The following is a 15,949-nucleotide window of genomic DNA, read 5'->3' as shown; positions in this document are numbered from 1 at the left end:
GTGCTTAGCCTCTTAGATTAAATTATGGAGGGCCAGATCTTCAAATGTACTGTCACTGTGGGTGAGATCCTACTTAATGTTTAAAAGTGCTTTGAACACATGCAGTCTACTTCTGAGGACCAGAAAAGCATATGGGATTTGAATGGTGACAGAGCAATGTCTTTGCTGCAGTTTGGAAGGTGGAGATGGTGGCTTTGGTTTTAAATGCGACATTCCCTGAGCTAAACTAATTTCTGGTGTAACATTGCAAACGTGAGTGGGGTAAACTGATCTTCAGTGTTAATTCAGTTAAGAAACTACATGGTGGATTTTATGGTAACAAAAATATAATATAATATAAAGCAAAATATAAAATATAATAAATATATTTTGGGGACTATGTTTTATTTTTCTTTTTTTTCTCCTTAGAATTGGACTGTTTATGCTTCTGTGTTTGTTTGGTGGTAAATTATTTAAAGTCAAATTGCAACAGTGCTTCAATAGTTGAAGGCAATTGGAAGTTAGCCTCTAGCATCATCAGCAATGGAAGCAGAAGAATTTTTCCAAGCAGAACTATTTCTCCAGTCCCCTTGAGGAGAGGGGCAGTGTTCTGTAAGGAAGGCTCTGTCTCTCAGGCAGTTTTCTTCTCAAAGGTTTCCATGAACTGAAATGTAATCAAATGTGCATTAATTAGTCCTGAACTCTGCTCAGTATGCTATCAGTGTTCAAAAAGAGAAGATATATGTTTCTGAGGAAGGAAATTAAACTTTGGTTTGTATTTTAGGCCCTTGCCCCTAGTGCTTGGGCAGAAGCAAGCTTTGAGGGCAAGCACAAGCAGAAATTTGAATGTAAGATGAGATTTGGAAAAAAGCAACAACTCTTCCTTAAAATCCATTCAGAATCTACTATTATCAAATATATGTAAAATTACACTATCCATTCCCTTTGAATTTTAGCCCCTAAATTAACTACAGTCATTAGGATGTTTCCTCAGGCAGTTCTTCACAGATGCATACTTCTTCCCAGCTGATTTTATTTAAAACCCAACTTCTAGTTCCCCAACGGCTATTCAGAAATGTAATACCTAATCTACAAACCATCCTCCAGAATGAGGGACGGAATTCCTCCCTGTATTCCTCCCTCAAAGTACAAACATTTCAGTCTTTCCTCTGCCAAATGTTGCCTGTACACTGAGAATTTCCATAGGACAAAAAAAAAAAAAGAGATTACCTAGCGACTTCTCCCAAAAGTATGATTGTAGCAGTGCTCTCGGCCAGAGCATCACCCTTGCAGAGGAGTTTCTGTGCTCCGGGATCTAATGCTAATGATAAGGCTTGTACCCCAAATGTTTGCTGTCATGTCACAACACGGAGGTGTTGCCTGTTGCAATTGAACTGGGCGTTGAAGCAACTTGGATCATGGCTTTTCCTGCACCAGAACCTCTCCTTGTGCTTTTTAGTTGAGCTGTACCATCTCCAGCATAGCTCATGTTAAGCTGCAGCCCAGCCTGACAGGTCTGGGCTAATTTTCTGCTGCAGCCGCTCTGGAATCCCATTAGTGAAAGAGCAAGCCGTTTCTTCCTGCCTTAACTTCAGAGTGCTTTGTTCAAATATTGAATACTTGGGACCAGGGTTTTGAAATATTGATACAGGAGAAAGCACAGACTGTCTCGGTCAAGCCTCGCGAAGGCTTTACTCAGACGCCTTGGCGCATGTAGGACCTGTGGGGGAAGCGAAAAGGTCAGTATGACTGGCTTTCTGGGGGTGGGGTGAGGCTGGGGAGGAGTCTGGCTTTTAACAGATTGCGTAGGAGAGATTTGCTGGGATGAGATCACACATGATTTGGCAAAGATAATACCCAGATGCCATCACCTGGAGTTGACTTCTTGCATAGTATTGACTTTAAGTGGGGCACAGAATAATAGAGTCATGGAACTGTTTGGGTTGGAAGGGACCTTAAAAATCCCTTCCAACTCCTCTGCCACAGGCAAGGACGCCTTGCACTAGACCAGTTTGCATAAAGCCCCATCCAACCTGGCCTTGAACATTTCCAGGCACGGAACATCCACAGCTTCTCTGGACAACCTGTCTCAGTGCCTCACCACCCTCACAGTAAAGAGTTTCTTCCCCATATCTAATCTGAAGCTACCCTCTGTCAATTTAAAGCCATTTCCCCTTGTTCTATCATTACATGCCCTTGTAAAAGTTCCTCTCCAGCTCTTTTGCAGGTCCCTGTCAGGTACTGGAAGTCTGCTATAAGAGTCTTCTCTTCTCCAGGCTGATCAACTATCTCAGCCTGTCTTCATAGGAGAGGTGCTCCAGTCCTCTGATCGTCTTCATGTCCCTCCTCTGAACTTGCTCCAACAGGTCTGTGTCCTTCTTATTTTGAGAATCTGAAGGCTGGCTGCAGTACTCCAGGTGGGGTCTCACAACAGCAGAGCAGAGGGGCAGAATCACCTCCGTTGACTGCTGGTCACACTCCTGTTGATGCAACCCAGGATGTGCTTGGCTTTCTGGGCTGTGAGTGCACACTGCCGAGTCACGTCGAGCTTCTTGTCCGTCAACATCCCCAAGTCCTCCTTAGGGCTGCTGTCAATGCATTCTCCTCCCAGCCTTTATTTGTGCTTGGGATTGCCCTGACACAGGTGCAGGACCTTGCACTTGGCCTTGTTGAAGTTCATGAGGTTCCCACAGGCCCACCTCTCACGCCTGTCAAGGTCCCTGTGAATGGCATCCCTTCCCCGTTGACCTCACCACACAGCTTGGTGTCACTGGTAAACTTTCTGAGAGTGCAGTCAAACACGAAGTCTGCCAATGTGATGTGCAGGATTATTCCCTGGATATTTGCGAGGTTCTGCTGCCCTTTGCATGTGACAGCTGTTTCAGCCAAAACTATTTCATGGAGAAGAGAAAAAATGGAACATGTAAATAATAGTCTTGACTCTTTTATTGATCATTATGTGTACTGAATGGTCTCCCTTTCCCTTTTTTGTCAATTCTTTTCCTTAAGGCCACTTTTCTGTTTATGCTTTAGTGATATCTGCAGCGATGACAGACATATGACGTCTGCATTCTTATATTTACATATAACAAAAACAAGTGGTTTTGTTATATGTAAATCTTCCCAGTGTCTTAATTTGATATAAAATGATCTCGGTAGCCTCTGGGCTCTGTTAGAGATTTCAGAGCTGTGGGGAAAGGGGCTTGTGTATCCGTACCATGTCTTGCACTATGCTATGCTCTGCGGGCAGCTCTCCCAACTTGCTAAATCCATAGTACGACTGAGGAAAGAGACAGCTTGCTCTGCCTCGATGGTAGCAGATTGATGAATTTGGCTGGAGATTTTTTCAGCTGTAACAGTCACAGGGATTGTCATGGTGGCAGTGGAAGAATGGAATCCTTTGTGCAAACATCACAAACCCCTTTGGGAGAGCACGTCTGTGCAAGAGCATTTCTGTACCCCAAGCAGTGGGCAGTGCTTTTGTGTGACATTGCTGTGGGTCAGCCTGCGTTAGTTTTGGAGCAACATGGCATAGCTGTAGTAGCTGTTTTACATAGCCTTGTTTTCTAGAAATAAAAGCAGGATTGCCAGCATTAACCCTTTCCTGTGCAGCTTTGTGTTTTCTGTGCTCTTTCAGGATGATGAGAATGTTGAACATTTGAGCACTCCAGTCTCGGCAGGAGCCACAGCACACTAGGGATGAGAGACGCCAGGGCCCTGGGAACTTCTGGCTGTGTGTGCACATTGGATTCTCTTAATGGACAGCAGTAAGAGTAAACACTTGGCTTTGGTTGATTTGTTTTTGGTTTTGTTTTTGTTTTTTTTTTTGTTTCGTTTCCTTCCCCTTTACATGATTTTTTTCTGCTGTGAGAAGTGAAGATGTTGCAAACAACCCATCTGCGTTTTTGCAACACCTCCTCTGTTCCTTGATTATTTTAGTTTGTTGGTGTCACTTTGCATGTTTATACTGTTTTCAAATGTTTGTGTCACTTTCCTCACATCCTTTTCTTTTTTTTCCCCTGGTTGCTTTATAGTGTTTGGAAGACCTTCACTGCTTTTCTTTTTCCTCTTTTTTTACCTTAGTTACCTTACGAATGTGAATTTTTATCTTATGCTTTGCTGAGATTTTTTTTCACCTTCAGTCTCATAAAGGGAGTTTCTTTCCTCACCACATCTAAACTTTCATTCTGATTTTTGTGTTATCTTTTGAGGAGTTTTATAACAACAATAGGGTTAAATCAAAGGTGGAGATATATTCTTCATCTGTTTGAAATGACTTGTTATCCTCCCAGAGGGAGTGATGAAAACATTTCAGTGTGGCTGGTGTGAACTGGGGAATGGTCTTGGCTCAGTCAGTTGCCACTTCTTGTCTTGTTTTTCCTACATGGGTTGCTTGGTCCATGTGCCTTGGTGGGACTGTCTTCTGTGCATCTTGAGGAGGGAAAAGACAAAGCATCTTGTTTTTTCTTTTCAGCATCAAGGGAATGTGCTGTTAATCTCCCGTGGGGTTTACTGTGAGAAGGGAAGAGAAAGTAATTGCTTAAAATTTTATTTCTTTGCTGCAGACCACAGAAGGGGTTTCAGCTGTGCCTGAGACCAGTGAGGTAAAGAGCTGCTGGCGCCCATCCCTGCTGGTACACTGCTCGTCAGAAGGGTTGCCCATTCTTTTTCCATTAGTGTTTGGGTACCAGTTTGGGCACTGCCCCTGTGATTAAGGAGACCCTACTCGGAAATGCTCTGCTAGACAGGGGCCATGCATGTACATATTATAAGTGCTTCTTATATAAGTGCAAGAAGTTCCTTTCTACTGACAACAAAGGAATGTGTCTTCAGTATGCCTTTTTCTGCTGCATGCAGTAGCTACAATAGTTGCTTGCCTAGCTGCCACACAATAGAAATCTGGGTTTCATTTGAATTTTCAAGGTTGTTGAAAGTGCCTTTAGTATTTTTCTCTCCTCCCCTCTCTCTGCTTTTCTTCTCCATAGGCATGTCAGCCTCCAACAGAGCTTGAAAAAGAGGAAGGAAGAAAAGAAGGTGGTGGTGGTGGTGGTGGGGAAGCCAGCAAGGTGTCGTTAGCATTTCCCAGCACCTGAAACTACTCATCCTGGTTTCACGCAGTGCCATCGCGGGGAGGAGTGAAGGTGGGGGGGGGATGGACGGCGGGGGGAGCATCAAGCGCGGCAAAACCCACAGGCTTCGGCACACCAAAAAAAGGGGCGTGAGGAAGGCTTTAAAAAAAATAAAAAAAAAAAAAAAAAGAAGAAGAAGAAGTAGGAAACCCCGCAATTTTGCGCCAATTTCCTCGTTGCGGAGCGAACGCACAAAGAGACGGGGGGGGCGCTGTGGGGAGGGAGGGGTTCCCTCTGGAGGCGGGGCCGGCCGCGGAGCCGGAGCCGGAGCCGGGAGCGGCGGAGCGGGAGGTGCCGCTGGAAGCAGCAGGAGCCGCCGCCATGGAGCCGGGGGGCCGGCGAGGCCGCCCCGCCGAGGAGCCACCGCGCCCCGAGGAGGAGGAGGTGGACCCCCGCATCCAGGTGAGGGCCTGCCTTCCGGCGGGGGTGTGTGGGTGTGTGTGCTTAATTTCTAAATTTATTTTAATACGTATGTAATGTATATAATAATTGCATAGAGTAAGGATTGCCTTTTATTTTGTGCTGCATATGTTCATATATATATATATGTACGTATATTTTTTTTTCTTCCCCTGCCGAGCGGCGGTGCGGAGCAGCCCCGAGTGCCTGGGCGCCCGCCGGGTGCGGGGGAAGCGGCCCCGGGGAGCCCCAACCCTTTGTTACCCCGGGCATCGCTCTGCGCCGGGCTCCGTTCGGCATCCCTCCTTCTCCTCCTGCTGAAATCCCCCCTCCCCTTTTTATTTTTTGACCATGACGGCGTGACCTTGCTGGTGGAACAGGGCTGGTGCTCAGAAATTCTTAATGCGGGAAAACGTCGATTTTTTTAATTATCATTTTTATTTATTTAAAAAAGGAGCGTTGGTGGAATGTGGTGTTTCCTCTGTGAATGCCTTCTGCGATGATTTTTTATTTTTGCATGGTTTCTAAACAAAGCTTTTCTCCCCCAAATCGTGTCTTGACCAATAGCCTGGTGCAAACTTCAGCACGCTCTGGTCCCCAAAATGAAATGTATTTTTAGGTCTCTACAGATTTATGGCTTTTGCCTCCAGCATTTCTGGGATTGTTTGTCGTGAGTGAATATAACGTGAGTACATTGCTGAGAGGATCCTTGGCGGAGGTCCCTGCTCGCTGTATTTGTCATTCTTTTCTCCATCGTGAGCATTTCTTTTTCCAGGGCTGAGCAGAGCAATTGCAAAATTCACAAAACATGGTTACATAGACCGAGGCCCTCAGCCAAAAGCCAGCCTGTTACTGCCCTGATTTTGAGAAGCTAAGCTCGGGTAGTGCCCATTGATCGGGTTTTGTCCTTAGGTTCTTCAGCTTGAAATGTGTTTCCATGTACATGATTTGTACATTGTTGGCAAAATAGTGTTTTTGTTAAGTTTTCTGTTTATTTGAAAAAACAGGCTGCTGTGTCTACTTCCCTGACAGCTGTAAGGTTTTTAGCTTTACAGTAAGAGACAGGTAATTTTCATATGAGTGTCATTTTTGGACAACATGAGTACACAAATAGGTATCTTTCAAATCCTAGGAGTGGGAAATGCAATCTGACCTCCGAGGATAAGAGAGCTAAACTGTTGCAATTAATTCTTTTCTCGTTGTAACCAGAGTCATTCTTGTAATCTAGTGGGAAATGGCTCAAGTGACAATCAATTTACAGTGTTTGGTTTATACAGCTAAACACTTGAAGGCGGATTCTGTTACACTGGTTGACAATTAAATAACGTTTGAACACTCCTGCTGAAATCGTAGGATCTCACATGGAGTAACATGTTGCTCAAATAAAGAAACCTATCAGAGTCTGCTCCTGAGGGTTGCTTTTCGTGGTAAGAAAGTAATTAAGAATGAGCTTTATTTTTACAGTAACTTCATTCATGCCAACACCACCTCTACTACATATTTATTCAAGGGATTTAACACCTTTGTTTTTGCTGTTAAGAGATCAAAATCTTGGCACGAAGGCAGGCTATGTAAACATAATCGTACGTCCCATTGACTGGTTAGGTTGTGAAACGGTTTGCCAAAAATCCAGAGTGAAATGTCTCTCGCGCTGCAAGAGCATTTCTTATCAATTCTGTGCATTCCCTGCATGTCTCATTTGATAGTACTAACTTAATGCTAATCCTTCTAGGGTGGGTGTGTCTGCCTCCTTAGTACCTCGCAGATACTGTCTATACTGATTAATAAGACAGAACTTAGTGTACCTTATGTTTATTTGTAATAGTGAAGAATTAGCAAGAACAGGAAAGGTATTGCCTTCACATAAAACTGTAGAGCTTTTCTGATTGTTTTTCTTGTGAGTAGCAAAGTAGAAGACCAGTGGCAAAGTTAAACTAATCATCTCAAGGTTTCCCCTTTTCACGGAAGCCACAGCCCTTGTGAGCTTGCAGTGGGGATGCTGAATGAGCCTTCTCGGACACGTTTTTTCCCCAGATTTCTTAACATGCATCTGATTTTCTTTCTTTCTTTCTTTCTTTCTTTCTAGGGGGAGCTAGAAAAACTGAATCAGTCCACAGATGATATCAATCGCAGAGAGACGGAGCTGGAGGTACAGCATTTATCCTTGCGTTTTCCTTTTGTGCATGTTGGATTTTGTGAACAGCAGAACAGTATTTCTGAGTAGGTTGCCTCCTGAATTGTGTGCATCCTGTGGTAATTTGGTTTCTAGAGTCTGGTGGTGATTTTTTTAAAGGTATGAATTGAACTAACAGCTGGAACAGAAAGGGAGAAGGTTGAGATATGCTGACAGTATAAATCCTTCACACCCCACCGCTCCAAACCTTATTTTTAGGTTTTGAAACTAAGCTTAGACAAGTTTTATTTTTACAAGGCACTGTTTTGGGTTTGCGTTCTTGTAATTACAGACAGGGAAAGTTTGTTTGGTTAAGAGGTTTTTTGCCATACAACTGTCTGCCAGGATCTTCTCTTTGGTGGCTGTTTGGGTGTTTTTTAGCTTGTTAACTTTGCCTTTTTTGTCAATACTTTCTGAGCAAGGAAGGTAATGAAAGAAAGTTAGAGGAAAAGACTTCCTAGTTGTAAAAAGAGGTTTTCTTGAATACCTAAAAATCTAATAGAAAGTTCTGAAGAAATTGTTTCTAAATCCCCAAACTTGAGCTTCAACTACTTGTTAGTCATTCTGGAAGGCTCAACATGATTGATCTAATAATGAAGCAAAACAAACTGGCCTACTTGTGTTTCTAAATTTTCTTTTGTTTGCAAAACAAAGAAGATAAACCCAGTGGAAGTGTAAGATGAACGTGCTGCTAAATAAAAACTGGCATAAAATATGACTTTGCATCCTAAATAATTTTGATGTCATTACAACATTTTGAATACTGTATCAAAACATGCTGAGGTTGCCGTGATGAACATACTCAAAAAGTACATAGATAGATGTACTTCTGTCTGCACCTTCCAAATGTCAGAGTCTGTGTTTTGTTGTATTTTTTCTTGTGTGTGTGTGTTTTCATGAGATGGATACCTGGAGCTTGGGATGATTCCTGGTAGTATTTTAAAATACTGGAGTATCCACTGGGTGCACTGAACAGAAAATAGGGTTGTGAACTTCTCTGGAAACAAAGCAGTCTTGTTGTGTCTTTTTTCTTCTTCCCACTTGTTTGCATTTTCTGTCGTTTGTGGAATGTAGATCATACATTTATTGGCAAAAAAACGTAACAGAATGGGAAACTATTTGTTATACCAAATTAAACTATATTTTAGCTGTGAAAACTGTTCAGTGTCACTAGCTTGATTTAAATTTTATGAGTGAACTCTAAAAATCAGTATGCTAGTCTGCAACAATATCAATTAGATGGACTTCAGGACCCTTTATATAGATGTGTTGAAGAAAATAATCATTATATATATCTTTTCACTCTCCTATTTCATGCTGAGGTACTGAAATTGAAAGATGATACTATGGATAGTTGCCTGGATTTCATTAATTTTGTCATAACCCTTCAATGAGGCCATATTATGAAGCAGATGGAATAGTAATAATAATGCAAAGGCATACTCATGGAATAAGTCCCAGTGACTTTAAGATGGGATTTCACTGCTTGATTAAAATTATTCATGTGTTCAGGTGTTTGTCGAGCTGGCAGATTTGTAGCTTGTATGACACATGCTGAGGTGTAAGGGCTGAAAGACTCATGGATATATAACTGTAAATAAAAGAGCAGTGTTTCCACGTTAGCTTGATCTCACATTGTTGCTTACTTTATGCAGTGTAATAAATACTAGGTGTCAGATAGTGCAGAGAATGATTATATGATTTCTACCTCTATGTCATTAAATCTTTACTGCAGATCTGTCTGCAGATACTTACTGTAAGCAGTCTTTGATGGAATGAAATTGAAATATCATCAACAGTATGCCTTCATGAATGTTTCCTCTTCATTTTTCATTCAAAAATCTTACTGGATTGAAGCCAGTTTGTGGTATCATGCAACTGCATTATTTCTAATCTGTAAAGGTTTTCTTCTGATCTGCTTAAATTTTGAAGACAGATGGAGTTGGATGATGTAAACAAGGCTTAATTTATATACATGTTGATAAATTCATTTTAAATGGACTTCAGACCTTCCTGCAGGAACCCCACAACACCCAACACAGAATATCTCTCCATTCATTCTCTGAATAAGAAAAGAAAGCTTTGCCAAGCCACCTTATAGGATAAATCCAAAGTTGGGAAGGAGGAGTTTAGAACTGGGTTCATTCTGCTTCAAAGACTTGCAAAATCCATGAATTCTGCTTAAAATGTGGGCTTCTGGGAGAGCCATGCTATGTTTGCCTTTAAAGATTTGCTCAATTGGCTGTTATTAGCTGCTTTGGGTCCCTCTTGCTACCCGTTCCTAGTTTGTGGTGCTCCTGCTATTGCAAGATAATTTCATTAGAAGAAAGATGTGTGTGGGTGCTTTTTAGCCAGACAATGGAGTTATATTTAGCCTGGCTTGCTAGTATCATTTTCTTCATCTTTTCAGTATCTTTAATGGGAACATGGATGTATCATTATGCTATTTACAGTACAAGATGCTGACTGCCAACTTCCTGTAGCATTACTTTGTGGTCCATACATTCCCACTGTTGATTATTTTTTCCCCCAAAATAATGTGGAAAAGCAATGAGAGTGTTTGAGTAGGAGGTATATTTCTTTGAAAGAAGTTTAGAAAAAGACACTCATGTTTTTGTGACCTGATAAGCAGGAAGAGTAACCTTGTGGCATCTGAGTTTTGCAAAGCTGTTCTGGACTTCTTGTGTGTAGCTTTGTGTGAGTTTCTTTAAATGGGACTGCTGACTTTTCCATTAAATGGAAAAAAAGGCTGTTAAATGCCTCCAAACCCCATGTTTTTGTTCTTCTTGTGCCTCAGGCCTGAATTCAGTAGAGGCTTGTAGGATTTTGAGACTACACTGTCTTGGTGTAGCCAAAGGCGCGTCCACGTTTGGACGATGTAGAAAATATTGACATCTGCTGATTACAGAGGTGATAAAATGAGGAATTCTGTTTTAAGTCAACCTGACATTTTTTAAAAGTTTTGCACTGAAACTGCCATGTGATCTGTTTTTAAGTTGACCGGCATACCTTTTTTTATCTTTTAAAATAAGTTTTGCACCCAAACCGCCTGTGAGAGCAGTGGATGTACATGCATGGTGTGACATGGACAGATGTGTTGAAGTTGGCTACACGTCTGTTCTTTTGGTCAGAAGAATTACTCATTTTTTGCTCTTTTGACCTATCCTATTAAACCCTGGAGGAATATCCTGACCTGGTGATGCTTGCAGCCTGTTCAGGAGTTGTGGGGCTGCTAAAGGGCACTGAGTGGCTGGTAGTTATATGTTGCGTTAATGTATTGCCTGTTAATGAATCTTTGATTAGGCTTGATTTAAAATCCATAATGCTGCTCATCCTAAGTGCAGCACTGAGTGTTACTGACACAGCGAAAGGATGATAAGGGTCCTCTGAGGGATATAACACTTGGCTTCGCTAATGTCCCTGTTTATGTTTGAAGTGTCTGTGAAGAGGTGGGGGAAACATCTTGCAGTGGAGATACAAGTATGTTTTGGCCAAATGCAAGTTAGAGCGGCGCCTTGCTGTTTAAGCTTTTTTCCTGTTTACTGGAAATGCATCTCCATCTGAACTCGCATCAGGAGTTGCAAATGTACTTAACAAATGTTCATGACTCACCAGTCCAGCCAGCTTATACACGGGCTTTGACTGGCTCTTGAAAGTACAATTCAGATGTAACAAATTCACCCAGAGACCCTCTGGCAGCATTGCAGGGAGGGGAAATGCAGCACATACCATTAAAATTACCACTGGAATCCCAGCTATCCCAAATGTGGTTTTTTTTAGAGAGGGTTTTTGTGTTGCTGGAGCTACGAACTTGCCAGTGTTTGTTCAGGGGAGATGGCTGCACGCGGAAACTGGAGCTGAACAGTACTGCTTTCAACGGTGCTTGTTATAAGAGGGCCTGGTTAGGATCCTTCTTCTATGCTTGCCTAGATGCTCTAGTCCTGATCTGCAAGACTTGGTGTTAATTTTGGTCCTGGATTTATCATAAAGGTCACCCTGGGTTAGTGCTGGATAGAGTCAAAGGGAAGGGGTGTATCAGCTGTGGTGCTCTTTCATATGTGAGCTTTGTCAGCATTTGAACCCCTCTCAGACGGGGAGGGACTGTTTGTCATGGTTTAACCCCAGCTGGCAGCTAAGCACGACAGAGCAGCTCACTCCCTGAGGGTGGGATAGGAGAGAGAATCAGAAGAGTGAAAGTGAGAAAACTCGTGGGTTGAGATAAAGACAGTTAGATAAGTAAAGCAAAAGCTGCATGCACAAACAAAGCAAAACAAAGCAAGGGATTCATTCACAGCTTCCCACTGGCAAGCAGATAGATGTCTACCAGCTATTTAGAATTGTTTCTTACTTCTTCAATAAAATACTTGGTTTTGGGGTAAAACTCAAGCTGGTGATCCTGTCACACATAGGAATTTTAAGTAGACTTAAAAAAAACCAAAACCAAATTCTCCATCTTTCAGGTTTTAGAGAAATGACCTGTGAATGGCAGGAGTCTCATTCTGAGCATGCCTGCTTGGCATCTATCTGTAGAAACATCCACTAACTTATCATCCCGCTGTGCAGTGTTTTCCGGTGTCCACAAAAGAATACACAGATAAGGGCAAAACATCTCACTGGCTGGTGCTCCTCCTGGTTTTTGGACTGTGATATACATGCATGATGTATTTGTCCAGCACTATGAGGAGAAATCTTTCCATGTTTCTTTATAATCCACTTGCTTCCATAGGAAATGGCTCCTGTGTGCAGATTGCTTGTTGTTTTGCCTTTTGCTTTCATCCACAGATGAGTAAGGAAAGGCTCCTTCCTCTGCTATGGCTCTGGAAAGATTTTGTCACCCAAGTGGGTTTCCAGCCTGAGGGAGGAAGGGTTAGGCAGAGAAATCTTGTTTTGAAAGGAGCACCCAGTGCCCTCCTTGGCCTCCTTTCCTCTCTATTCTATGAGAACTAAAAATATTTGTAGTAAGTATTTGCAGTCTCAGTTTGTAACTGTGTTCAAGCAGAAGGTTAGAGCAACTTTCAGATGGCAAATTAGTAGCTGCCTAAAAAAAACCAAACAGACCTTTTCCCATGCTTAACAATTAAGCAAGATACTACTTAACACCCTTCTGCGTGCTTTGTTTTTAAGGTTTGGTAGGCAGTCTGGTTTACTTGAACTGCTCAGGGACCAAATAGATGTTAAAAATGTTTTTAACTGGTTTGATGCTCTGAAGGCAGATTTCTGAGCACGGCATATGCGTCTGTCTGGTGTGCATGTATGATGCTGATGCTGTTTTGGCTTGTAGGTCTTTGTAGCAAAGAAGAAGGGTATGGATACTGCCAGTCTTTTGGAAATAGATGAAGCCCATCTCTCAGTCAGCAATTTAATTTCCCATGTATCTCCCAGGGTGTTTTAATGGCTTGTCAGAGGTTCTGCACACCAGACTGGCATAAAGATCATAGGACAACCTTTGTAAATGAAATTTAGATGCATTTGGTACTAAGATGTTTCATACTTGGGTGATGTGTTAAGTTCATTTTAAAAAGAAATTTGTTTGAAAATACGCATTTCATTTGATGGGCAGAAATAGTTATTTGCCTGTCATCTGACATCGAACACCAGCTCATCACCATCATTCCTGAGGAAGGAAAACAAGCATGCTTTGGTCTCTGACAGGTGCAGCGTAAGTGGAAAATTGTATTTTAGTTTTTTGCTGCAGTTGAGTGTGGATTTCCAAAATACTCCTGTATGGATGGCCTGTCCTTAAGTGTGATTCCCTCTTTTGGTGCAGTATCAAATAGTTGCCCCACAGCAAGTTACTGGAAACAAAGTGCACTTTAATAATGAACTATTGCAGCAAAAACATATACAGGGTAGAGGTCTGGCATGCTCCCTAAGACAGAGCTAGTGAAATCTATTTTGGGAGAAAAGTGCGAAGGATTTCCAGGAAGAAAGCTGGTGAGTGTGGAGCTCTTGCAGCCGTAGAACAAGATGTTGAAACGTAAATTGCAGCTGTTTGCGAGGTGCACTAAGTGCTATGCCTGCTCGAGCTTGTATATGACAAGCACCTAGGTAGTGAGAGTCTAGTTTTAAGGCTGTAACCTCGTGACACACATTGAGGATAAAATGCCTTAATCGGCTTTTGTCCAGCTTGAAAAAGGTTTGTCATCATCTCATTTGAGCAAATAGAAAACACTGAAAGCTGACTGGCTGGCATTTTCAATGTCACCGTTCTGTTTTTAAAATCAGCAGCAAGGTGTTCTTAAAAATGATCATGGAAGATTAGGAGTGAATGGAGGGGAAAATATGCTTTTAAAACTGTTTCCTGGGTGTTTGAGATGTCTTTTGTCAGTTGGATTGCTTCTGTTCAAGTGTATCTGGTCTGTATATATATTCTATTGTAGTGCTGAGAAAAACAAAGCCTTGTTCTCTTCAAACAAACAAACCCCCAAAACCTAAAAACGCACCCAGAAGTGGTGAGTGTGATGCACAGGGTTGGTTAGTACCTAAGGCTGCTTTTATCAATAACTAGCACTTCTGCTGGGAAGGCATTATCTTTCAAGGAACTGAAATACAGACACTAGGGATTGAGAACTGTGCTAGAAAATTCGTATGGCATATGCTGTGCTGTCTTGGTTCTGCTCATGACGAAAAGTTGCGGGGATTGACATATTTTCCTTTCTCTGTCATCCATGTGTGCTAGAGAAAGGTCTAAATGAAGCCAGAGTTTGGCAGTTAAATAGTAACGCTTGTCTGGAGGAACATCACATCAGGGGATCTGATAAGAACTCGAAGGTGGTGTGGTTGTTTTCCTAACACAAATGTGTTATGGACCATGGATGAACTGCAGTTCCTGAGCCGTTAAGCTTTTGACGTGAGTGTCCTTACAGAAAACATCGTTAAGAGGATTTATAGGTTTGAACCGCTTTACATATGGGTTGCAGTGTCTCACTGACAGTAACATAGGAAGCCAGACATAAGGCAGTGAATTAAATCGATTCCCAAGTTATTGTCTTGACCACAGACCCCTTCTTCCCATGAACCACAGATGCACTTTTCATGCCACGTAAGTGCACCAAGCCCAGTCCTACTGGTGCAATTGCCTTGGTACTTCTGGCCTCCCACCTTTCACGTGAAGGGTAAAAACAGCTGCTGCACCTGTATTTCTTACTCAGACTTCCCCTGGGTTACCTGCCGGGGAAATTTTGGACTGTCCCAAGGGTGACGTCTTTTACAGGTGCTCTGCCAGCACGTGGCAGGGCCAACACGGAGTATGGCTGCATGTTTGCAGGGGATCATTGTGACCCTACTCACATGAGATGTTGCCATAGCTCCCAGATAGGAGATGCAGTCACTGAGCCCACGAGAGCTGAATCAGTTCAGACTGAGGAAACTGGGTGGTGTGAATGCCCTGGGTTGCCACGGGAGCACATGTGGTGTAGATACACAGTGTGGGATCCTTTGCTTTTGTAATGTGTTTGGGGATAGTGGAGAGTAGTGTAGTGCAGGAGAAGGCATGTGCTTGGCATTACATCTTCTCAGAGACCTCAGCATCTTGTTGCTGTGTCTGAAGGAGATGGCTGGAAACGTTTGGTAGGGGTACTGATCCCAGCAGAGAATGAGCATCTGCTTATTCTCTCATGCAGAAGGTGTTGGAGCCTGCAGGCTTGTGTTTCTGACAGTCAGGAGCCTGAGAATAAGTGTCACTAAAAATAAATCATGTGGCGGATGATACAGATGTAAAGTTCTGGGGTGTTTCGGTTTTCATTATTGTTCTTCACTGGGAGAAATGAGGATGGTTGGACCCAAATAAGGCCTCAAAAGAGGAACCAGGCATGCTTGGGGTATGACAAACTGGAAGTGCACACCAGTATGTTTTTCAGCTGCAGCTCCCTGTTCTGAGTAACTAACTACTGTGTGTGGCGGGGCTGTGCTTGTGGGCACACATGTGCTTAACCATTTGCAACACCTGTGCCGCAGGTGCCAGGTACAGGAGTAGTTACAGTTTAGTAACTTGTATCTGCGTCATCTGAGTTAGTGGGAGATGAATGGGTACAAATTAACAGTTGCTGTTAATTAGACTGCTCTGCCCTTGGTGTTTCTTGGTTTATTTTTTTTCTTTTTCTTTTTCTTTTTTTAAGTTCCAGGTAGAGACTAGTCATCTTCTTCCCATTGGGTAAGACTGTACAAAACTATTACATGAATAAATTTGGGGTAGGTCTCTATGTACAGATTTTTAGTGATGGTTTCTTTGTTCTAAGTGCTTACCTTACAAACATGGGAACTGAATTTT

The 15,949-nt window shown here is 42.5% G+C and overlaps 1 protein-coding gene across 1 annotated transcript in view; it reads left to right on the top strand.

The window, feature by feature from the left end:
- The first annotated feature begins 5,367 nt into the window (after positions 1 to 5,367).
- SH3BP5 (SH3 domain binding protein 5) overlaps positions 5,368 to 15,949 on the top strand; it is a 52,373-nt gene continuing 41,791 nt past the window's right edge. Inside the window, exons 1-2 of the mRNA XM_050315620.1 lie at positions 5,368 to 5,510; positions 7,594 to 7,656. Coding sequence (XP_050171577.1) covers positions 5,430 to 5,510; positions 7,594 to 7,656 — 144 coding nt within the window. The 5' untranslated portion in view covers positions 5,368 to 5,429. The remainder of the gene's footprint in view (positions 5,511 to 7,593; positions 7,657 to 15,949) is intronic.

The sequence above is a fragment of the Myiozetetes cayanensis genome, unplaced genomic scaffold, assembly GCF_022539395.1.
Source record: "Myiozetetes cayanensis isolate MyiCay16 unplaced genomic scaffold, myiCay2020 scf1, whole genome shotgun sequence".
Lineage (NCBI taxonomy): Eukaryota > Metazoa > Chordata > Aves > Passeriformes > Tyrannidae > Myiozetetes > Myiozetetes cayanensis.
This window is presented reverse-complemented; position numbering and strand designations above follow the sequence as displayed.